Source organism: Sinocyclocheilus anshuiensis, unplaced genomic scaffold (genome assembly GCF_001515605.1).
Source record: "Sinocyclocheilus anshuiensis isolate Anshui unplaced genomic scaffold, SAMN03320099.WGS_v1.1 scaffold888, whole genome shotgun sequence".
In the NCBI taxonomy this organism is placed as follows: Eukaryota; Metazoa; Chordata; class Actinopteri; order Cypriniformes; family Cyprinidae; genus Sinocyclocheilus; species Sinocyclocheilus anshuiensis.
In genome coordinates this window covers 298,393-319,535 of record NW_015549648.1, presented here as the reverse complement: position 1 = coordinate 319,535, position 21,143 = coordinate 298,393, and the positions used below count along the sequence as shown (strand labels likewise).

General features: G+C 38.2%; 1 protein-coding gene across 3 annotated transcripts in view; it reads right to left on the bottom strand.

Annotated features, from left to right (window-relative positions):
• Positions 1-21,143, bottom strand: part of LOC107660165 (serine/threonine-protein phosphatase 2B catalytic subunit alpha isoform-like) — a 50,569-nt gene that overhangs the window by 27,774 nt on the left and 1,652 nt on the right. Inside the window, exon 1 of one of the 3 annotated variants that reach the window (XM_016449405.1) lies at positions 19,193-19,342. The exons of the other annotated variants lie outside the window; for them this stretch is intronic. Within the exon in view, the coding sequence (XP_016304891.1) occupies positions 19,193-19,217 (25 nt within the window). The 5' untranslated portion in view covers positions 19,218-19,342. Of the gene's footprint in view, positions 1-19,192; positions 19,343-21,143 lie in introns of those variants that run through there. 3 annotated transcript variants of the gene reach the window in all.

The following is a 21,143-nucleotide window of genomic DNA, read 5'->3' as shown; positions in this document are numbered from 1 at the left end:
ATCCTTAAATGAAAACAACGCAAACGTTGATCACACTACAAACAATACAAAACTGCTATAAGAAACAGAAAAGATTAATTCATTGTTTACCTGAGTCTTCAGTCTATGATTAGCTCACCTTACCTCTTACCAGACAAGTCTTTGGGTTTGAGTCGTTCGTTCATCACGTGACAGACCCATAAAACAGAACCTATAGGATGTTGCGCATGCGCGACTGAACTAATCACTCAATATGAACGAATCGTTCAAGAACGACCCAACACTACTCCGAACTTGCTTGGAACGAACTGTTTAGAAATCATTGGCAAATGATTAATATTAAATGTATATTCTGAGAAAATTACAATGTTTTCTGACCTTTGATGCATTTAAACCTGTTGTAGGGGACTCCAACACAATATTAGGACACTTTAAAATACCATATGACCTGCTCTTTAAAGCTGGGACTCTAAATAGTGTTCTGTGCTCGTCTGTGCAGCCAAAGACAGAACAGTTAGCATTCTTTGCTCAAACTTTCGCCATGGCATTAGAACTGGTACACCGTTGTCACTTGTGAAAACTTAGTTTAGTACTCGCTTGCCGTGTGACAGCCGCTTTCTGTGCGTGTGCTTCGGATGTGTGCTCTCAGAAAACCGTATATCAGAAGTTTAAACTAATATGGTTTAAAACGCATGATTTCAGCACGATAGACATGATAATCAAAACCAAACAGATGTTTTTTTGACAGAGTATCTGAGGTAAGAGCTGTAAAGGCACAGCCCTTTTCTAGAAAAGGGGGCGGGGAGCAGCAGCTCATTTGTATTTAAATCGACATGCACAAAAACAGCGTGTTTCTGCTTCCACTCAGAATTCCACTAGGCATTTTCAAAATGATATAAATGATCTGTGGGGTATTTTGAGCTGAAACTTCACAGACACATTCTGGGGACACCTGAGACTGGGGACACCTGATTCCAACTAGTAATTAAAAAAGGGGCATAATAGGTCTCCTTTAAGGACTATGAAAGGGCAACCTATAAGTATGACTTTCTCTGAGTTCGCATCTGAGCCTGATTCTGCTCAAATATGAGCATAGTCTGAGACACAGTTGAGATGTCTTCTAAAACCCTCAAAGTAACAGAGTCTGCATCTCTCCATTTATTCTCCATTTAATCACAATCCAGTCTAGGAGAAACATTTGAAATATCAAAGAGATGTCATCTGTGATTTTTCTTTCCTGCCGGTGATAAGAACACTATGGCATTTTTTACTAGGTACAGTTTGTTAGGACAAGCTCTACAATGTGTGTCCTGAGAATCTGATCTGCTTTGTATATGATTTGTTATTGTATGTGTTTACAGTATGAGTGTGTGCGTGTCTTTATTTAGCAGTTTGGGTATATTATTGAAGTGCAGTATGCTGCAGAGATAACTTACATAACACGGTCTCCTCAGGCAAATGCACTGCACTCACACACACACACACATGCACAATGCCGACTCCACAAGCATTCGCTTGCACGTGATAAATGCACACACACACACACACACACACGCTCACGAGAAAAGAAATATGCATGACTCGTGCAAAGCCAGACATGTGCATGCAATTATTTTGTGCATGCATTTGCACATATTTTTCAAAAAGACTAGAAAATAGGAAAATAAATCTCTTTAATGTCTCAATTGTTTCTCCTAATAAAAACAGAGGGAGCAAATAAAGACTTAAGGCTCTTGCTTCTCTTATTGTTCTACTGAGAAAAAGACCCCAGTAATCTCACATTTCCTTTAAAGGTTCAGAAGAGATCTCAACAATGTCTCAAACTGTGCTCAGATTTGCGAAGACACTAAAGTCTGCAATCAAAGGAGATTCAGTATCAACTCACATGATGTTTCTCATCAGATTTTGCTGCGATCCTCAATAATTTAAACCCTGTATTCTTACTCCATGTCAACAGTTGTCTCATTTGTGTCTATTTTGATTTCACCTAAGAAATTATAGGAAAAAACATATTAAAACTTGAAAGAACTGGTCATATGAGATCAAGCAAACTCTGAGTAACAACCTTTTTCTTCTGGTTACCTAAAACACTTGCAGCACACAAACACACACCTTTACAGTACAGATATTTGCATACGTTCCTTCTGAATAAGCAAATACTGTATGCTGTCCTCTTTCTGAACATGAGCATAATAATTGTTGTCATGGACACAGTCATAGAGCGATGGGCCTCACACACCCTCTCATGTCAATAAACAGACATGTGGTGCATCTTTTCACAGGCATTTGAATGTAAATAAACATGTTGGATTATGAACCACAACAATGAAATGAAACTCCATGAATCATTGATCGGAGAGCGGAACGAACCCGTGCAAAACAATGTGAGCTAAATATAAACATGAGTGTTGCAGAGAAGCAGCACAAGCCTAAACAATAAACACACGAGTATAGCTGACATATAATGGGTCTATGAATCTGTGAATATGTATATATGGATATCAGGGCCGTGCACAGACATTTTGAGGGGCAGTGGCCCAAACCAAAAAAAGGGTACTAAGGGGATGGGTACTTGTTAATACATGGCTGTGGCTGCCTCACTCTCCATATCTTCCTGTTCTGCCTCTATTGTATTGCCTTTCTTTCTCAATCTGAACATTTTCTGTCTCTGGCTCAGTTCCAATACCGTCACTTTTACTTTGTTGAGTTGACTCTGGGGCAGTTTCATCTTAATATAGAGAATGAATAACAAATATTTTACAAACATATGTGACCTGTGCTGTCAAAATGAGTCAGAATGCGCACAGGCTAATTTTGAGCTACAGACAAAATTGTGAAAAAAGGTCGAATTTCAGGTTTTCACAAAAATTAGTTCATTAAGCCCTCGTCTAGCAATCCCAATGCTCCAAATAGTAATCTAAAATTATCTTTATTTGTACGCTTTCTGAGAGGAGTACCTTTTTCTCTGCTTGCTTCTCGCTCTGCCGCTGACTGTCGTCCGAAACGCCTGCATAAAGGCAGTTTCGACGGCACGCAATCCCGATACATAAACATACTGAATACACAAAATTAAAGTATTTAACCCTCTACAGCACAGCGTTGCCCAAAGGCAACGGAAAGTTTTTCCTATGCCCCATGTTCAATACGTTTTTTTTTTAAATGATTGCAACCAATTAAAATGTTTGAAAAGTATCAAAGAACAGTCCAATAAGGTGTGGGAGTCACTATCAAGCACCATTTGAAGACAGGACTTCGTTTTCTGACACATGGTCACAGGAGCACATGGTGTGAGAAGAAGGCAAGATTATTTGCTTTAGTAATCTTGATTACTAAAATGACATGAACTGTACATAAAAATGTGTGTGTGTGTGAAGGTGTAGAGAAGACTTTTGTCAGGTTTTATGATTTTTATTTTATTTTGCATGTTCAGAAATTCAGTTTTTCTTTTCGTTGCCTCAAGGCAACGTTGTGCGATAAGGGGTAAGGAAGCAGGGGCCCACGACTCCAATCTCTAACCAGGATTTCCCATTGACAATACATATATTGTCAAATAATGTGTGACAAAAAAGGAAGATGCAGGGCTCCTGGGTGCACAGGAACACCCAAAGTGATGTGCAAAAAGTGTAACATGCTCCTCTGTTTCACAGCAGAGAAGAAGTGCTGTTTGAAGTTTCACACAGAGTAAAATCTCATTACATGAAGTACATGATATGACACGGTAACTTCGGTCCTGGAGGGCCACTGTCCTGCAGAGTTAGCTCCAACCCTAATCAAACACACCAGAACCAGCTAATGAATGTCTTTAAGATCACTAGAAAGCTACAGGCAGGTGTGTTTAATTAGGGTTGGAGCTAAACTCTGCAGGACAGTGGCCCTCCAGGACCGAAGTTTCCCAGCCCTGCACTATGATACAAACCTACGCCAGTATCAAATCTAATAGACAACAAAAAAATATTTTGGGGTGAGGGGTGGTCAAAAAAATGTTTTATCAATAAAATGTTCCCAAATAAACCAAGAAATGATGTGGAATCTTTTTTATCATGTACCATCAAAATGTGTGTAGAGGGTTAAGCAGGCTATTCACGCAAACATAATCTGTTATGTCTTAAGTGAACTTTTGGGGAACTGTTGGGGGAAAACATCTGATGTGTAACATTATATTAGATCCGTGCAGTACAGTAGGTCTTAATAAATAGACTGTCCGTCTCATTAACGTTAATCTAACAATAAAAGAAAAGATCACTCACTGCTCTTGATTGAACTGCTTTTGTAGTTTTAATAATCAATTTATTTGCAACGAACACACTGAAGTGATTTTTACATTTGATTATTTGTTTTTCTTATACTTGAATGCTTTTGTTTTAAATGTAAAATGAAAAAAAAAAAAGTAATGCACCAGGCCTATTTGTTTCTTGTATTTGTTCTACTGTTGTTTTTTTGTAACTGTTCTTAATTTTAATAACAAAGATAAAAAAATGGCTATATTGTGATTATTAATATAGTAATTATTATTAAGAAAGGAAGTGGAGGAAACGCAATGTTGCTAGATGATTTTGCTTTGGAACCTTCAGAAAACTTTAACTCAATTTTTCTCAGAACTGACTTAAAAAACTAAAACTAAAAATAACTCATTTTTGAAAATTTGCTCATTGTGACTCATTTTGCCAGCACAGGTCACATATTGTAAATACAATTGTTAGGCTTAGTGTTAGTTCAGTTTATGTTGTTGTAATGTAGTTACTCTTTCATTCGAATAATTTAATGTCTATCTTTCTTTTTATCACACTCTAGCATATTCCTTTGCTGTCAGCCAGTTTAACAGTCTTACCTGTACCTGTCTAAATTGGCTAATGCTCAGTGGGCTCTCCCTCACTCTCTGCGCCTGCTTCTGCCTCATCTTCAATGGAAGTATAAGTATTAGGCATTTAATTTAATATTATACAGCATAAATCTATATTATATACCAATAAACAACTCATTTAGAACATTTATATTACCGTTATTAACTATTTATAGGCCTACTATTCATATGGTTTTAATAAAATATTATAAATATGATGTGTTATAGATTACTAGTATCAACTAAGGCAAGTGATTATAATGGGAAATATACTTAATTACAATAATTAAAGTGTGACAAACTGCTAAATATTCTTCACTAGTCAACATTTGAAGTGGATCAAAACCTTTCATCAAAGTTGTCCTAAAACCTAAAACCAAAATGCGTTCTTGTCTTAGGACAACTTGGATGAACTTTTTTGATCCCATTCAAATGTTGACTATTGTATATGTCATGTTTATGTTCTGTTTCTGTTTAGATTTCCCTGTGTGTCTGTTCTTCCTGCCGGTGACCTAGTTTTCCTGTGCTCCCTGATTAGTTCATTAGTTTCCACCAGTGTTGATTAATCATCTCATTAGTTCCCTTTGTTTGGTTCTTGCTTATAAGCCCTCAGTTCTCCCTTAGTCTTGGTCCGTTCTCTGTCATGTTTAGTTGTGTTATCATCGTCTCCTGGTTCCTGAGTTGTTTATTAAAGTATTCTGTGTTTGAATTGCACTCTGATTCTTCAGTCCTATTCCTGGTACACACTGTATGCTGACAATATGATGATTTACCTGCTGGTTTGCTGGAGCTTTGAATCCATGTTTGCAATGTTGAACTGCCTTTAGCAGCCTCCCTTCGCTCTTTCTCTCTCTGTCTCTGTCTTCCTTTTTTGTGAAGGCATTGTTTTTGGAATTTTTTTTTTTTTCTACAAATTGTGCCAACAACAGCAAATTTGGTGTTATTTATATTAGATCTGATCGGTACAATAATTTGATTAGACATTCTAATTGTAAGAACATGGATAGTTGGTACAAGTTGTTAGCACTTTTTTGGTGAGGGGCACCTCAGCCGATGAGAGCAGAGAGGCAGTGGCTCTGTTGAATTAACATTTGTGATAAGCTTTTTATCTAAAATCAAAACAATTTTATATCAACCACTTTAAAAGCTGAATTTAGTGCTGTTTTGGCATCACATCATTATAATGTACAGAATGAAAATGACTATTAATCCATTAAAGATTTTAAGTATTAACTTTAGGGTTATAAAATTGTCACTATTTTTATCCTTTTTTTTTTTTTGGCTTCAGTATTTTATTTTAAATGGTCATAAACAATTAATTTTTAAAGTACAAATATTCCATGTAGTCCCTCAATTCATTAAATAAAGCTGGTCAATATGTGATAAATAGATATTAAAATTATATATTATAATATTAACCTAATATTAAAACACAGTTTAAAGTCAACCATATTAAATGCTGAATTTAGTGAAATTCACTCAACATTCTAATAGTGCCTCTAATGATCAAAAAAAGGTTTTTTTTTTAAACCAGCAAAACAATTATTTAAAAAAAACAATTAATTATAAAATTAAGCAAAACGCTGTCTAAAATAGGACATGTATTTCATGTAGCACATGTATTTCATGTCAGCTACCCACATACACATTTTTGCATATTGTGATCAGCAATGCCAATACGGAGCTGCTATCTGCTCTGTGTCAACATTGGTGTTGACCTTTGACCTCTGGCATGGAAATTTAATATCAGCATTTCATGAATACTCGCTGCGCCTTTATTTTCTTCTCTCCGTCAAACTTCCTTCTAGCCCTTTCACAGCCTGCACGCTCTCTGCATGTGTGTGCGCGCGTGTGATAGAGCAGGTCAAGGCAGGACAAGCAGCGGCAGTGTAAGGTCAGGATAACTGACCCACGTATGTGTGTATTTGTGTGCGTGACACCCTCCAGCTGCTGAGACAGATGCTGAGACTCCTTCTGCATCTACTAGAGACTGATCAAAACAAGCAGCAGACCGAACACACTCATACAAACACTCTGATCCCTCTCTCTCACTCAAATGCACACATACAAACACACTCACAAAAGCCTCAAACGCATTCACAAACAAACAAAAAAAAAAAACATTTCTGACTGCTCACATCTCATGTCTGACTGACATTTTGCAGAATTTGGTATCTTGGCACACCCAAATTGTCATGATCATCACTTTCCTGTATGACTTACTTTCTTCCATTGAACAGAAAAGGAGACATTTTGTTGAGTGTTTACGCTGCTCTTTTCTATACAATGAAAACATACAATCACCAGTGGCTGTAAAGCTTTTAAAAAGACAAAAAAAAAAAAGCACCATGTGGTTCAATTTGAGCTATTGTTGTCTGAAGCTTAATTAAAAATTAATCTAACTAGCTTGCAAGAGGAAATGGAGATCAAAAACTTGTCTGTGTATGAATCTGTCCAGCGGTAGACTTATAGTTTGTGCTTTATGAACAGTGCCACTTGGTACTTCAAGTTTTATGGGGAAGATGTAACTCTTTTATTGTGTTTGCTGTAGTACGATTTTTCATCCTGTCAGGAGCAGCACAATTTTCATCTGGAAACCAAAATGTATTTTATTATTATTATTTTTTTATTGAGTTACTGCTGTTGTTCCTGCATCCTGTTTTCATTTGTATAGCTAGAACTGCTTTGATAATAACAGAAAATATACTGTTCTAAATTAAGATACAAAAAAGTAGGTTATTTGGATTAAGTATTGTGGTTGTCAAAACTTAGTGGAGCATGTCGATAGTTAAATTGATTGACTATTGTTTGATATTTTGATAGTTTGGATTCAGCAGGATTTTTTCATACTCTTATTCAGCAAGGATGTATTAAACTGATCAACAGTCACAGAAATCTTTTGTAGCATTATAAATGTTTTTAATATTTCAAATAAATGCTGTCCTTTTGTGACACTGAGTGGAGTAATGGCTGCTGAAAATTCAACTTTGCATCACAGGATTAAATTACATTTTACAATATATTAACAATATTATGACATAAAACTTATTTTAAATTGTAATATTTCACAATATTAGTTTTTATTGTGTTTTCAATCAAGCAGCCTTGGTGAGCAAAGAGACATAAGATACACAAGAGGCTACTGTATGGCAGTTAAACTTGTTATTAAACTTGTTATTTCAGCTAAAATAACTGCTGAAATAACAAGTCAGTTGTTGACTCTGAGGAATGTGACAGTATATTGACAGAGAGGACAGTGGCTCACATACAGTCATGAACAAATGATCTGATTAGTCAGAAAGCTTAGGGATTGTCTATAAATTCTCCATTATGGTTGAACACGAACCTTAAAGGCCCAGTTCAAACTCAAAAATGTCATCATTTACTCACCCTCATGTCATTCCAAATTACTTTCTTTCATTTGTGGAACACAAAGATACTTACAAAAATATACATTTATTATATACACTGTTGTTTAGATCCAATTTATTTTCAACATATCATTTTGTTTATTTTGTTTTTTTATTTATAGACTCGGGTCAAACTTGTATGTACGTATAAATTTCTTTGCATTATATAACAAAATATCAATGAACAGCAGTCCAACCACAATGTGCAGTAGTTTGGTTGATAATCTCTCTTCTTTTATCTCCCTGCTATTTTTTCTGTCTCTTTCTCTGTCCTCCTGCTCCTAGTAGTCGACCTCACCTTGACTCCCTCCTGTAAGATACGTTCCTCTCAGAGTAACACTTCCAAACAGCCGGCCCTCCCTCACGCATTCACGGGTGATGAAAAGGATTGTTCTGCGGATCCGTTGAGCCCGCTGGAGCCCCACCAGTGGTAACACAGATAATGGCCTAGAATCATACTTTGGGAAAGTAGGCCGCTGACAGGCTCGCACTTGTTCCCGGACCCCAGAGGTACGAGGGGAGGAACACATTCAGGTCACAGCTGTGCTAGAGCCTCTCTCACTCTCTCTCTCTATCTCACTCTTTCCTTCCCTCTCATCTCTGACCTTTCACTCCTGCCCTCGCCCCGTCCTGACCCCCACTCTCAGGAAGACACTCACAAAGGTTTGCCTTCGATTCTGAACCCCTGCTGTGGAGGAGAAACTGTTGGTACACTTGTACCAATACTTTTTAATAATGTTTTTAATAATGTAGAAAAAAAATGTAAAGAGTATATTTTTAATATTTATTTAATCGCACCTTTTTTATGATTGAAGGTGAGTGATACTGATACCAATACTACTGATGTCTCTAGGAAACTGTTCTTTTTATCCAAATATTTAACCATTGACTAGCCATTCAACATTACAAGAGCTATCAACATTTATTAGACTTAAGAAAATAAAAACTTCTAATTTAAGTGAACTTAAAACAATCTTCACATAAAACCATTATAATAAATGTCATACCTGTGCCCTTCAGCAAGAAATATACAGAAATTGAATAAAGTTATCAAACACTAAATTCTATATTAAATATAAATGAATCCTTAAAGCTACAAAACTTATTGATTTCCTCTTTTTTCTTTTGTTCTTTGATTAACAGACTTCACAGCAGTTGGGTTATTAGGTTATTTGGCTGCTATTACTTTAAGAGCTGCCGCTGCTGAACGTGACGCGGATCTGACATGTATGTTCGTAGTTTTATTCACACTTTAATATGAAATGATACAGGCTACAGTGCGCACCACCGTATTTTTGCGTGCAATTGAAGAGCACATGCTACGAGCACAGGAAAATTAGTTTTTACTGACATATGGCCTGACAACATCTCATCTGACCGCAATTTACTGATGTTGTCTTGAAGCTCCTCGTTACCTGTACCGTTTCTGCGCTCGTTTGACTAGCGCCTGGCACTAAGGCAAAGAGGAGTGTGAGTCTAAAAAATGACCTGTTTGATATGGTTGTAAAGATGTTCTGTGTGTAAATAAATGCAATTCTTGTCAAGAAAAAAAGCGACAGAAGCAGCAGTTTTGAGTGGGGTGGCCAACCCTAGCTCCACCTCTGCGTTAACTGTGTTAAATATTTTTAATCCGTTGAGCTGGAAAAATTAATCGCCTGCGTTAACACACTTATTTTGGCAGAACTAGCTGAAACATACTCTAAAGTACATGAATACAGACACTTCTAGCTACACTAAGCTTGATTTCACATGTGTCATTGTGTAATTCTCAACTCAAGTGCATGGTGTATTCTCAGTGTTGCCACTAGGAGTGCTATTGCGGACATTTGTGTAAGCTGTCTTCTTCTACAATCAGTTTTCTCTTTTAAAGGCAGGGTAGGTGATTTGGTTAAAAAAAAATTTTTGTTAAAGTCTGTTCACATCCTGATAGCAATCAATAAGTTAAGAGGTCTAAACGTATTTATACACTCTAAAAAATGCTGGGTTAAATATAACCCAGCGCTGGGTTAAAAAGGGACAAACCAAGCTATTGGGTTGTTTTGACCCAGCGGTTGGGTTCAAAACAACGGTTTGAACGGTAGTATTTACTTACAATTGAAAACCTAAACCTTTTATTTTTCATGAATGCAAGAATATATCGAATGAATGAAAACTGATATCAAAGTAAAAAAACGTAAAGCCATTTGTGTTTTGCCTTTTGCATTGTAGCATTTTAGCCAGTTTAACAGATGAAAAGTATTTAGTGCCATGTCATTTCAAACCTGTATGACTCTCTGCTATTGTCACGGATCGGCTACTGTGGAGGAGCGCGGAGCGAGGAACGAGGAGACGTGAAGTACATCAACAAGGAAGTTTAATAGAAGAAAGGGAACCAGGAAAACACACGTAGCTGAGGAGGTGGACATCAACAGACATGCACAAAACACGGAACAGAGTCTGACATTACTCCCCCCTCCTGGAAGGCGTGTCCCGCGCCGTAACAATTCCACCGGGGGGCGGGGGCGCCCTGGAGGCTGGTGCAGGACTGGGACACGGGGAATACCTCCAGGGCGGATCAGGCAGTCCAAGGTGCCACGGGAGCTCAGGGGCCATGGCAGAGCAGGGAGCTCGGGGCGCCATGGCGGAGCAGGCAGTTCGGGGCGCTATGGCGGAGCAGGCAGACTAGGAAGCCATGGCGGAGCATACAGTTCAGGAGGCCATGGCGAAACAGGGAGCTCGGGGAGCCCTGGCGGAGCAGGTAGCTCAGAAGGCCATGGCGGATCAGACAGTTCAGGAGGCCACGGTGGAGCAGGGAACTCAGAAGGCCATGGCTGGACGGCATGGGAACTGGAGCCCTTTCTGTGCTACACTCAGGACCACACTGGAGCGAGCTCTGGGGCTGGAGCCGACACTGGAGCAAGCCTAGGGACTAGAACCAACCGCCTTCTCCTCCTTAGATTCCTCTTTAGGTTCGGGGTGAAAGGCGTGGTCGGCGGACTTGACACTGGAGCGGCCGGCGGGCTTGAGAATGCCACGGACAGCGGGCTTGGGAATGCCGTAGCTGGCGGGCTTGACTGAGGAACGGCCGGCGGGCTTGACATCGGCGCGGCCAGTGGGCTTGTCTGCTGAGCGGCCGGCGGGTTGGTTCTGGCTCGGGGCCGGACGGTTGTGGCTCGGGGCCGGACACTCTCCAGACACTGGAGGATCCCTTCCCTCCAGCTTTGTCCCGTGGTGTCTGGGAGGTCCACGGGGCGATGGTAATTGGCCCTGTGCCAGAACAATGCGATGAAGCGTACAGCGATTTACATAATCGTGGGGGGGGGGAACACAAGAAAACAAAATACTTTCAAAAACAGAAAAAAACTAGGGGAGAAGAGGCGCCGCTCACTTTCTGTTTGCGGTACGGTATTCTGTCACGGATCGGCTACTGTGGAAGAGCGCGGAGCGAGGAACGAGGAGACGTGGAGTACATCAACAAGGAAGTTTAATAGAAGAAAGGGAACCAGGAAAACACACGTGGCTGAGGAGGTGGACATCAACAGACATTCACAAAACACGGAACAGAGTCTGACAGCTATGAAGCACATTGCATTCAAAAATTGATTAGATTTTGATTTTCATTGGATAGCGAAAACTACTAACACATTTTCCAAACTTTTGTGTTCTACAGAATAAAGAAATGCAAACAAGGTATGACATGAGGGTGAGTAAATAATGACAAATTGTAATTTTTGGGTGTACTAGTTTATTTTTTATTTATTTTTTAATTTTTTAATGAGGAAACTCACTTAAATGATCAATTCAGCCTTTACATGTCAGACTTTGGACTACTCATTCACAGGTGAGGTATGATTCAGGCACAGTAACTTATGCAGAAGCGGAGTTTTCCTGTAATGAGGTCGTACTGAAGCCGTACTGGATTATTAGCGAACTCACTGTACAATACACCACTGCTGCTGTGGATGTTGTCAGTGGGAAGCTCACTTCTGGCTTAGGTGGGGAGGAAGTAGGACAAAGAATTTCAGAGATTTGTGATGTCGAACAACAAACTTGTGCAATCTGAAGCGGTTGTAACTGCAGCAAGCGAAGACCATCAGACACCCACGGTGCCGCTCCAGAAGCACTTCCAGTGTGCAAGCTGCAACATCCTGTAATTAAACTGCTGACAATCTGAAATACATCATCCTGTGATCACACAACCATGGGATGGCTCTGTTTCAACCCCTGAGACCTAAAAGCGATGGAACACACATTTTGCTGTGTGTCAGACAGAAGCATTGTATTGTTACTACAGGCGAGCTTCAAAAATACAGCTGCCACATCCTTTGACAATCCCAGAATTCTGTATAGAGATGAGACAAAGAGAAAGAAAATGTACTGTCGGAATGAGAATGGAGAAAATTGACTAAAGGGATGGATAAGAGGGAGAGTCATGCCTGACCCAGATCGGGAGAAGGTAACAGCATCACGTGCCTTTGACGGAGGGATTTTTACAAGCGCCGTTTGATGTTGCACAATTAATGCATGCTTCACACATGAAGGGGCCATCTGCACGTGCACAAAAGCAGGAGGCGGGACTTTAAGATGACAAACACACCAATGAACCAATCGGCAGAGTGAGCTGGGTTGACTGACAGGCCAGAAATGATGAGGTCATCCACTCAGGCAGCAGTAAATACAGGTTAAAGATCCGTTCTACTGGATTTCTGGATCACAGAAGCGGTCCTGCTTTCGCGTGGCCTCATTAGGTCTCAGCTCTGCGCTATCCACTGTGTCCTCTGTGCTCCAAACGCACACCCAAAGTATTTATGTTAAAGAGGCTAAATTTAGTCTCACTCATTCTTTCTCTCTTCCTCTTCCACTCTTCCTCCTAGTTTCACCTTTAGTCTGTTTTGAATCAGATCTGTGTATGAGTATCTGTATGTGGCGGCATGTTATTTTTACCCTGGTCCACATCCTGTGTTGTGCACTAATGATTATCCTACAATTTCCTGGCAGTCACCCTGCTGCATTCTCATCCAGGTCTAGTGTCAGTTTAAAGGAGCAGTTCTGCCAAAAATGATCAATCTGGCATTATTTACTCACCCTCATGTTGAGACAAACCTGTATGTTGTGTTATGTTTTGTTCGTCAAACACAAAAGAGTACTGCAGTATGCAATGCACTGAGCACTATATCCCACAATGCAGTGTACTTGACCTTCCATTTCCAGTGTGACAAATCAAGCGAGTATTATCAGCTGCAATGCTTTACATCTTTTTCTGGCCTCACTACTTGAACAGACTGCCAAGAGTTAAGATGACTTTATAGAAAATTGGATTAAAAATGCAAAAAACTGAAACTTGACTCCACTTACTGTAATATGCTAATTTACTGCATATGAAAACATTTTGTAATTACCAGAAAGAGAGTCTGACTTTCTAAGTTGGGGGAATGTAAATTTAAAAATAATGGTGGAAACAAATTGATATTGGTTATGATTAAGTAATTGTGTATACTTTCTTTACAATTTTCATTTGTACACATATTTTGTATTGTAAATGAATAAAAGCAAATCAATGTGCTTTTTGAAGCAACAGGCTTGTTTGACTAAATATTTCCCATCATTTTCTGTGGCAGAAGAAGAATGTTAAATACACTGACAATGCATCAGTTACACACTTAATGTGCAATTTTTTTTTCTTTAAATGGTTTTTGTCAGTAGTAAAATTTTAAGAATTTTGAAATTGGCCAATGCATTCATTTTTTTCAAAACAAAATCACTTAAATGAACACAATTACATTATAATTATGACTTCCAAACTCATAAGCAGGAACATCCCAAGAGGATCAAACATGCATGTAATGAGGTCATGTGACAAAGTTAATGAATAGGAGAAACCGCAATGCGCAATATGACGGCTCCAGTCCTGCCTTCTAAATAAAAGTCACTGCCATTAGAAGCTCTGGTTCCCATAGAAACCTGAGACTCGCATACACTTAGGACTGCACATGCGCATTGGTGGGACCGATCTGAAAAATATACTTTGTTAATGCTATTTATGTCAAGTCTATCTAAGGTTTTTGTTCATGTTTCATGTTTTCAGTTCAGGTCTATCAAGTCATGTCTTTTATGTCCTATCTTTTAGTTTGGCATCAGTTATGTTTCCTGATTCATGTCATGTGACCTCATATTCCAGCTTGTTTCTCGCGTCTTGTTTTCATTGTCTTTTCTCATTATTAGTTCTGTTCTCTCACTGGTTCATATCCATTTGTCTTGTTATCTTGTTAAGCAGTTCTTGTCTTGCATTTAAGTCCTCATGCTTGACATTTTTCCTTGTTGTGTATTGAAGCACTTTATTGTTCCATGCCAGGTCATTGTTTTTGTCTAGTAAAACTATAGTTTCTCATCTGGGATTAAGTTCAGAGTTTATGTTTTGGATAAAATCTATTCCATCTTCCCAACATTAGACACTGGACTACAGCATTACTATGGTTTCTATAATGTTTACAAGTATCATGGTAATACCATGGTATTCTTTGAAGTGTCTTTGAGTAATATGTAAAAATATTCTTGTTGAAAAAACACCATTATATTATCATACCTTTTTAGGTTCAATGTTTTGGTATTATCATGTTTTTTCTGAACATGGTACTACGGTAATACTATGTTGTTTTGGACACGATACCATGGTAAAACTTAAATTATTCAAAATATCTTGGAGAAACATCTAATTATTGGAATTAATCTTTCCAACATTAGACACTAGTACCACAGTATTCCCATGGTTTCTAGGACACATAAAAGTATCATGGTAATACCATGGTTTTCTATAAAGTTTCTTAGAGTAAAGTGTAGATAATTATGAAAAGCACACAATCTTCTTCACTAAAAGCACCATGATATTATCATGCTTTTTTTAAGTACATTGTAATGGTACTAACATGTTTTTGTCTTTTTTTTCTGGACACAATACTATAGTAAAAGTTTATTTTGGACACGGTACCAAGAAACATCTACATAATTATGCCAAGCATTCTATTTAACGCTATTGGCTTGCATTTATTTTATTGCTTATGGTTTTAATGCCTTTATAATGCTATTTCAGCATTTATCAGACAAGCCAGACTTTATTGCTTATTTGAAATATGCCATTTAAATGAGTTTGGCCAGAGATTTCAGTATTTCTCCTTTCAGATATATAAGAGGTGGTCTTGCATGCCTGAAGTAGCTGCATTGTAGATATGGCCATCAAGTAAACTAATGTTCCTTAAAAAGTACTTTTATACTAAATTGTGCAACATGGGTTTGGCTAGTTAGCATAGTTCAGTTAGCTACACCATTCAGATAGTCATTAAAAAGTATCCTTGGGATTTACAGATCAGGTTATTGGCTGATCAAATCCACTACAAAATGCTTTGAAATAAATTGGAATGTTAAATGATAGTGTCACAAATCAAGCCTCTGTGGCTCCCTCCGATTACCACCAGTGGGAACCATCACCAGAATATTAACCGGTTCTTTCGGACTTAATTTCCCATCACCCCATGCCTGAGACTGATCACCTGCACAGGTGTTAATCATTACCCAGACTATTTAAGCTGTGCCTTCTCTACCCTCTTTGCGAAGTCTTGTTTTGCTACTGCTGACATGACTAAGCGTTTGGTTCCTGTTTGATTTCCTGTCGCCTACCTGGATTGTTTATTCTCTTCTGATCGTTTGCTGCCTTATTGACCCCTGCCTGTCTAGTGGATTTACTCTATTCTCTGTCTGCCGCCTGCCTCGACCATTTGCATGGACTCTGTTTATGATTCTGCCTAACCTATACTTTGTTCTTAATGCTGCTAACTGAACTTTGCCTGTCTGACTCGTCTTGTGTATTAATAAAGCTGCGCATGGATCCCAACGCCACTGACTCTTCATCACAGATAGTTTTCTTCAAGTGTGATATAATAAACATAATTGGTTTGATTAGAATTGCATAATGTCCACATGCTATTTTTTAAACAAAGTTAGCAATATTCAGTATATACTGTGCAGTACTCTAAAATTCCATTCCAAACACTGCCTGAGCGTTTGCCCCTGTGTGCGAGAGAAAGAGATTGCTGGGACACAAGTGCATGCACATCCATCCATCCATCTATCTACTATCAAGTGCCTAATTCCCCGTCTCTCCCACTTCTCATCCGCCGCACTTTTCACACATTCCCCCTCTCTTTTCTTTCACCTGCTCTTGTTTCATTTATCGCCAGGCTCATGTCAACACTCTCTCTTAGTTTCAGTGTTGGGCTTTAACATCCCGTTCATGTTGCGTGTCAGCACTCGGCAGGAGGCATGCATGAATTAACACAGGCACAAAATCTGGAGAAAAATGTCGATTTTTTAAGCTGTTTCGATAATGCCATGAAAGTGTGTGTTTATGATTGCATGCAAATAATATATTCCCGTTTCAAAACCTCTCCATTCCTAGGGGCCAAGAACACCTATTAGTACCAATCATAAAAAATACACCATGACGCAATTAGAATAATCTAGTCATTATTGTTGCATTACTACATTCCTTGAGGAGACAGATGGCAGTGAGGCGCATTCTGTCTCACGGAGAATGCAGCACATAATAACTTGTGGAAATGAGCAAATTCATCTCAAGCAATCTACTCGCTTATTTTGTGTTTGTCTCAAGTCTTCTATTCACCACTTTTACTCTCTGTTACTCCCTAGAACAATTTGCAAAAATTACTACAGTATTACCACAGACATGGTACAATAGTGATACTTTGGTTTTTTGGACATGGTCCCATGGTAAGATATCTTGGAGTAACATCTAAATAATTATGGAATCTTATTCCATCTTCCCATATGGACATTGGTACCATAGTATAACCATTGTTTCTAGACTAGAACAAATATACAAGCATAATGGTAATACCATGGTATTCTTTGAAGTTTCTTTGAGTAATATGTGAATAATTATCCCAAGCACGCCATCTTCTAGACTAAAAAACACCATGGTATTATTTTCAATGTTTTGTTATTACCATAAATTTTTCTGAATATGGTACTATGATAATACTATGTTTTTTTTAGACATGGTACAATGATAATAATTGGAGCTATGATATCTTGGAGCAACATCTAAGTAATTATGCTAAGCATTTCAACTTCCCAGCACTGGACATTGGTACCATAGTATTACCATAGGACACATACAAGTATCATGGTAATACCATAGTATTCTTTGAAATTTATTGGAGTAAGCATGTAAATAATTATGCAAAGCACACAATTTAATTTAATAAAACACCTATTATGCTTTCTAAAGTACGATATAACCATGTTATTTTTTTCTCTTGACACAGTACAATATTAAAACGTTTGGAGGTCCAAGCAAAATCTAAATAGTCATTTCAAAAATCACATCCTCCAAATATTGGACATTGCCACACAGTATTACCATTGTTTATAGACTAGATCACATAAATCTCAGGTTTGGTGTTTTCCAGACCTTACAAACATGTTCTGTGGTTGTACCATAGTACAGTGATGTTATCAAATGATAATACCATAGTACTGAAATTCATGTACCCTGGTATCTACATGGTATATGTTCAAAATATCATAGTACTTTTTGGTACGTTTTAAAATATCATAGTACTTTTTGGTACATTTTTAGTGTAACAAAACTGTACCATGGTAATGTCATGCTTTTTCGAACATGGTAGTATGTTTCTTGAATTTTTGGACATGTACCATGGTAATACCATAGTACTGTCAGACCTACACTGGAGTATATGTACATACCATGCAATATATGCATATATATCAAAAGCACCATGCTGCTTTTATAATCAAGGATAACCCACTGTACTTTTTTCCTAAAGGTTTCTATGAACCATCAGGCAGTTTCTCACATCCGCTGTGTCCTCCTCATACCTTTCTCACCGTCACACTGGCTGCTTTGCCTTCCTCGTACACCAGCTATATCTGGACATGCTCTCACACAGACCTTCCCTAAAGCTTAGTACCCAAGATACCTAACGGTTAATATTACATAAATGTGACACATGTGCTGCACTATGATTATTTAATGCAGAATGGCATATGTTGCTAAATAATTACAGGCGGCCACACTCCAGGGTTGAAGGGATAGCCCTTACAGTACACAACACCTCTTTCTCTGCCCAAACCACACTTGCTCACACACTATGGTGGTCCAAAACGTGATAGATGCTTTTGGGTAGCTTTTCAGTATGCACAGGCATTGCTGAAGTCTAATTAACCCCTCTCTCCACTGACCGCCCACACTATACATCCACATACACATATCCCATCATCCAGTGATGCTGTAGTGCCCACATCTTGACATTCTAATGGGTTTTTTTTTTAAATTATTATTATATATGTATTGTATATTGCAAAAACTGGAAATATAAATATGGCTTTAAATTTAGCTAAGCTTACAGTGCGTGCATGCATGCATTGGTATAGGCTAGTTATGATAGGTTTGCATAGTCTCTTAACGTATTTATGCATCACATCACATAAAATATATAGTACTGCAATGCAACTTGTTTTTCTGCAATAACATTTCGCTTTAATGCCACTGGGATTTCTGGATGCAGCGCATCCTCTATGTGCAAGCCTTGTTTACAGTGTGTAACGCTGTACCAACGAATCAATAAACTGCTTCGGAAAGATACACTAAAATACCCTCATAGGCCGTCTATGCAAGGATGTGCATGTCAGTGCACGAACTGACATTGCGAGGATCTCAGCGCATTTTCCCCGCATTACAAGAGTGTACTCGTGCAAGGTCTCGAGGCATTGCACATTTCACATCATTACACGCACAATCGATACGGTAACCCACAAGATCATCTCGTTATCCGAGCGCTGGTAGCTACCCGACAAGCGCGCGCACTGACATTGTAGTAAAAGATGCGAATGGGCGAGCGCAAGGAGATGCATGAAACAATGCAGGAATGCAATGCAAAAGCCACGCTACCTTTAAGTCGTCCTTTCGCTGTCATCCTCAAACTGCCAAAAATATTTCATTGGATCGAGATGTTAATCTCTCTCTTTTGCTCTCCTCCCCCTCTATCTTTCTCTCTCTCTCTCTCTCTCTCTCTCTCGGGTAACCTGGCACTCTATAACAGTTCATCCATCCGCCATCAGGCGCGCGCAGCCGTCGATGCGCTCCACAGATGTGGCAAGCTGTTTCGCTTTTATTCTTTAAAACTGTCTTAGATTTATGTGACTACTATTTAGTTTTAATTACTACATGTATACATGTAATATCGATTCTAGTACCTATTCCAATAGTGACTAGCCTTTATCTACAAAAAAAGAGTAAAAACAATGTTCACTCAGAAATTGCTAGCAAATTCACAAATATTTACAAAGAAAAAGCAAGTAACACATTGAATTAAATGTGCCATTTTGAAGTGGCAACACTGATTGAAAATAGTATTTTCTTTAAAAAAAAAACGTCCTCCAGTAATCTTTGTTTTATTTACATCTTCGAAAAAAAATTATAGTGTATTTCAGTTTTATTGCACTTATTAGATACTAGTACCCATTTAGTTACTACCTCAGTTGTTGGTAATATTCATATTTCACTAGTTAACAACTGATTTCCCTTTATTTTTGAGATTACTATTGAGATACTTTTAAGCAGGGGCAATTCTAGGGTGGTGCCCCCCTGTCAACAAGCTTGGCCCCACCCCCCCTAAATTTGGAATTATATCACACCAAACAATTTTGGGTAAAATGCGCAGTGTATATATATATATATATATATATATATATAAAGAAAAACATCACCAGCTGCTAAATTCAAATCTGCATTCGCTAGCTGGCACAGAGCCAGAGACGCGCACATGTCTTTAAAGCACTGCACATTATAACCAATTCCATACGATTCTGTTGAGCTTATGAATGCAAGTACCAATCAGACGCGTTCAGATGAGTCATCGCTGAAACACGCTGTTTTGTCACCACGCGCGCTGGCTGACTGAACTAATTCTCTCATCAGAAAAAACAAAGTGAAGATGTACGAATGTAAGTAAGATATTAATTTCACAGTGTAAACAGCTTTAGAGATTATTATGGGACTTTTTGAGAGTGCTTGAACTCGCTGGACTGAAGTGAAAATGTTTTTTGATAATGTAAACGTTCCTTGCTCTCTTTTTGTACAATGAACAATTCATAGGCTAATTAGTAACTTACAATGTTTTTATTAAATTCACATTAAATACAAAGTCAGTCGTATTAAAATATTTTATGACACCCATATCTGGTACTTAAGTAAAAAGACAGATTTTTTATGCAAAGTTAATAGATTACACTATTAGGCTACTTTGCCCATCGCCCATTATAGATCAAATCTATAAAGGTGCAATATGCATTTACTTACACATATTTGAGAATAGAGATATTTCATGTTTTCAACAATACCTGGTGGTGGTTGAGGAGAGACCCCCCACATGATTGTAAAGCGCTTTGGGTGTACAGCAATACACAATAAAGCACTATATAAATGCTTCATTCATTCATAATAAAATTGACTTATTGCCTTTATTTGAACCAATATTTAATAGGCTATAAGTATCGTATAACAATTTTCGTCACATTAATAATAAATATCATTAACCATTAGCCAGTTATACAGTGGTATTGTGGCTGCTGTGTGTCACATGACAAGCATGAGAGCACCCCCCTTCACTCGTGCCCCCCTCAAAATGATGCCCCTGACACTACAATACAAAATTATTTGTCAAATAAATTAAACATGATGAAACATTCATTTTAGTTGAAATTGTTATAGATTACTTGTAGAGATTGCAGTGATACATGACGTTGAAAAATGACTGAATGAATAATGCTTAAAGGGTTAGTTCACCCAAAAATGAAAATTAGCCCATAAATTACTCACCCTCAAGGCATCCTAGGTGTAT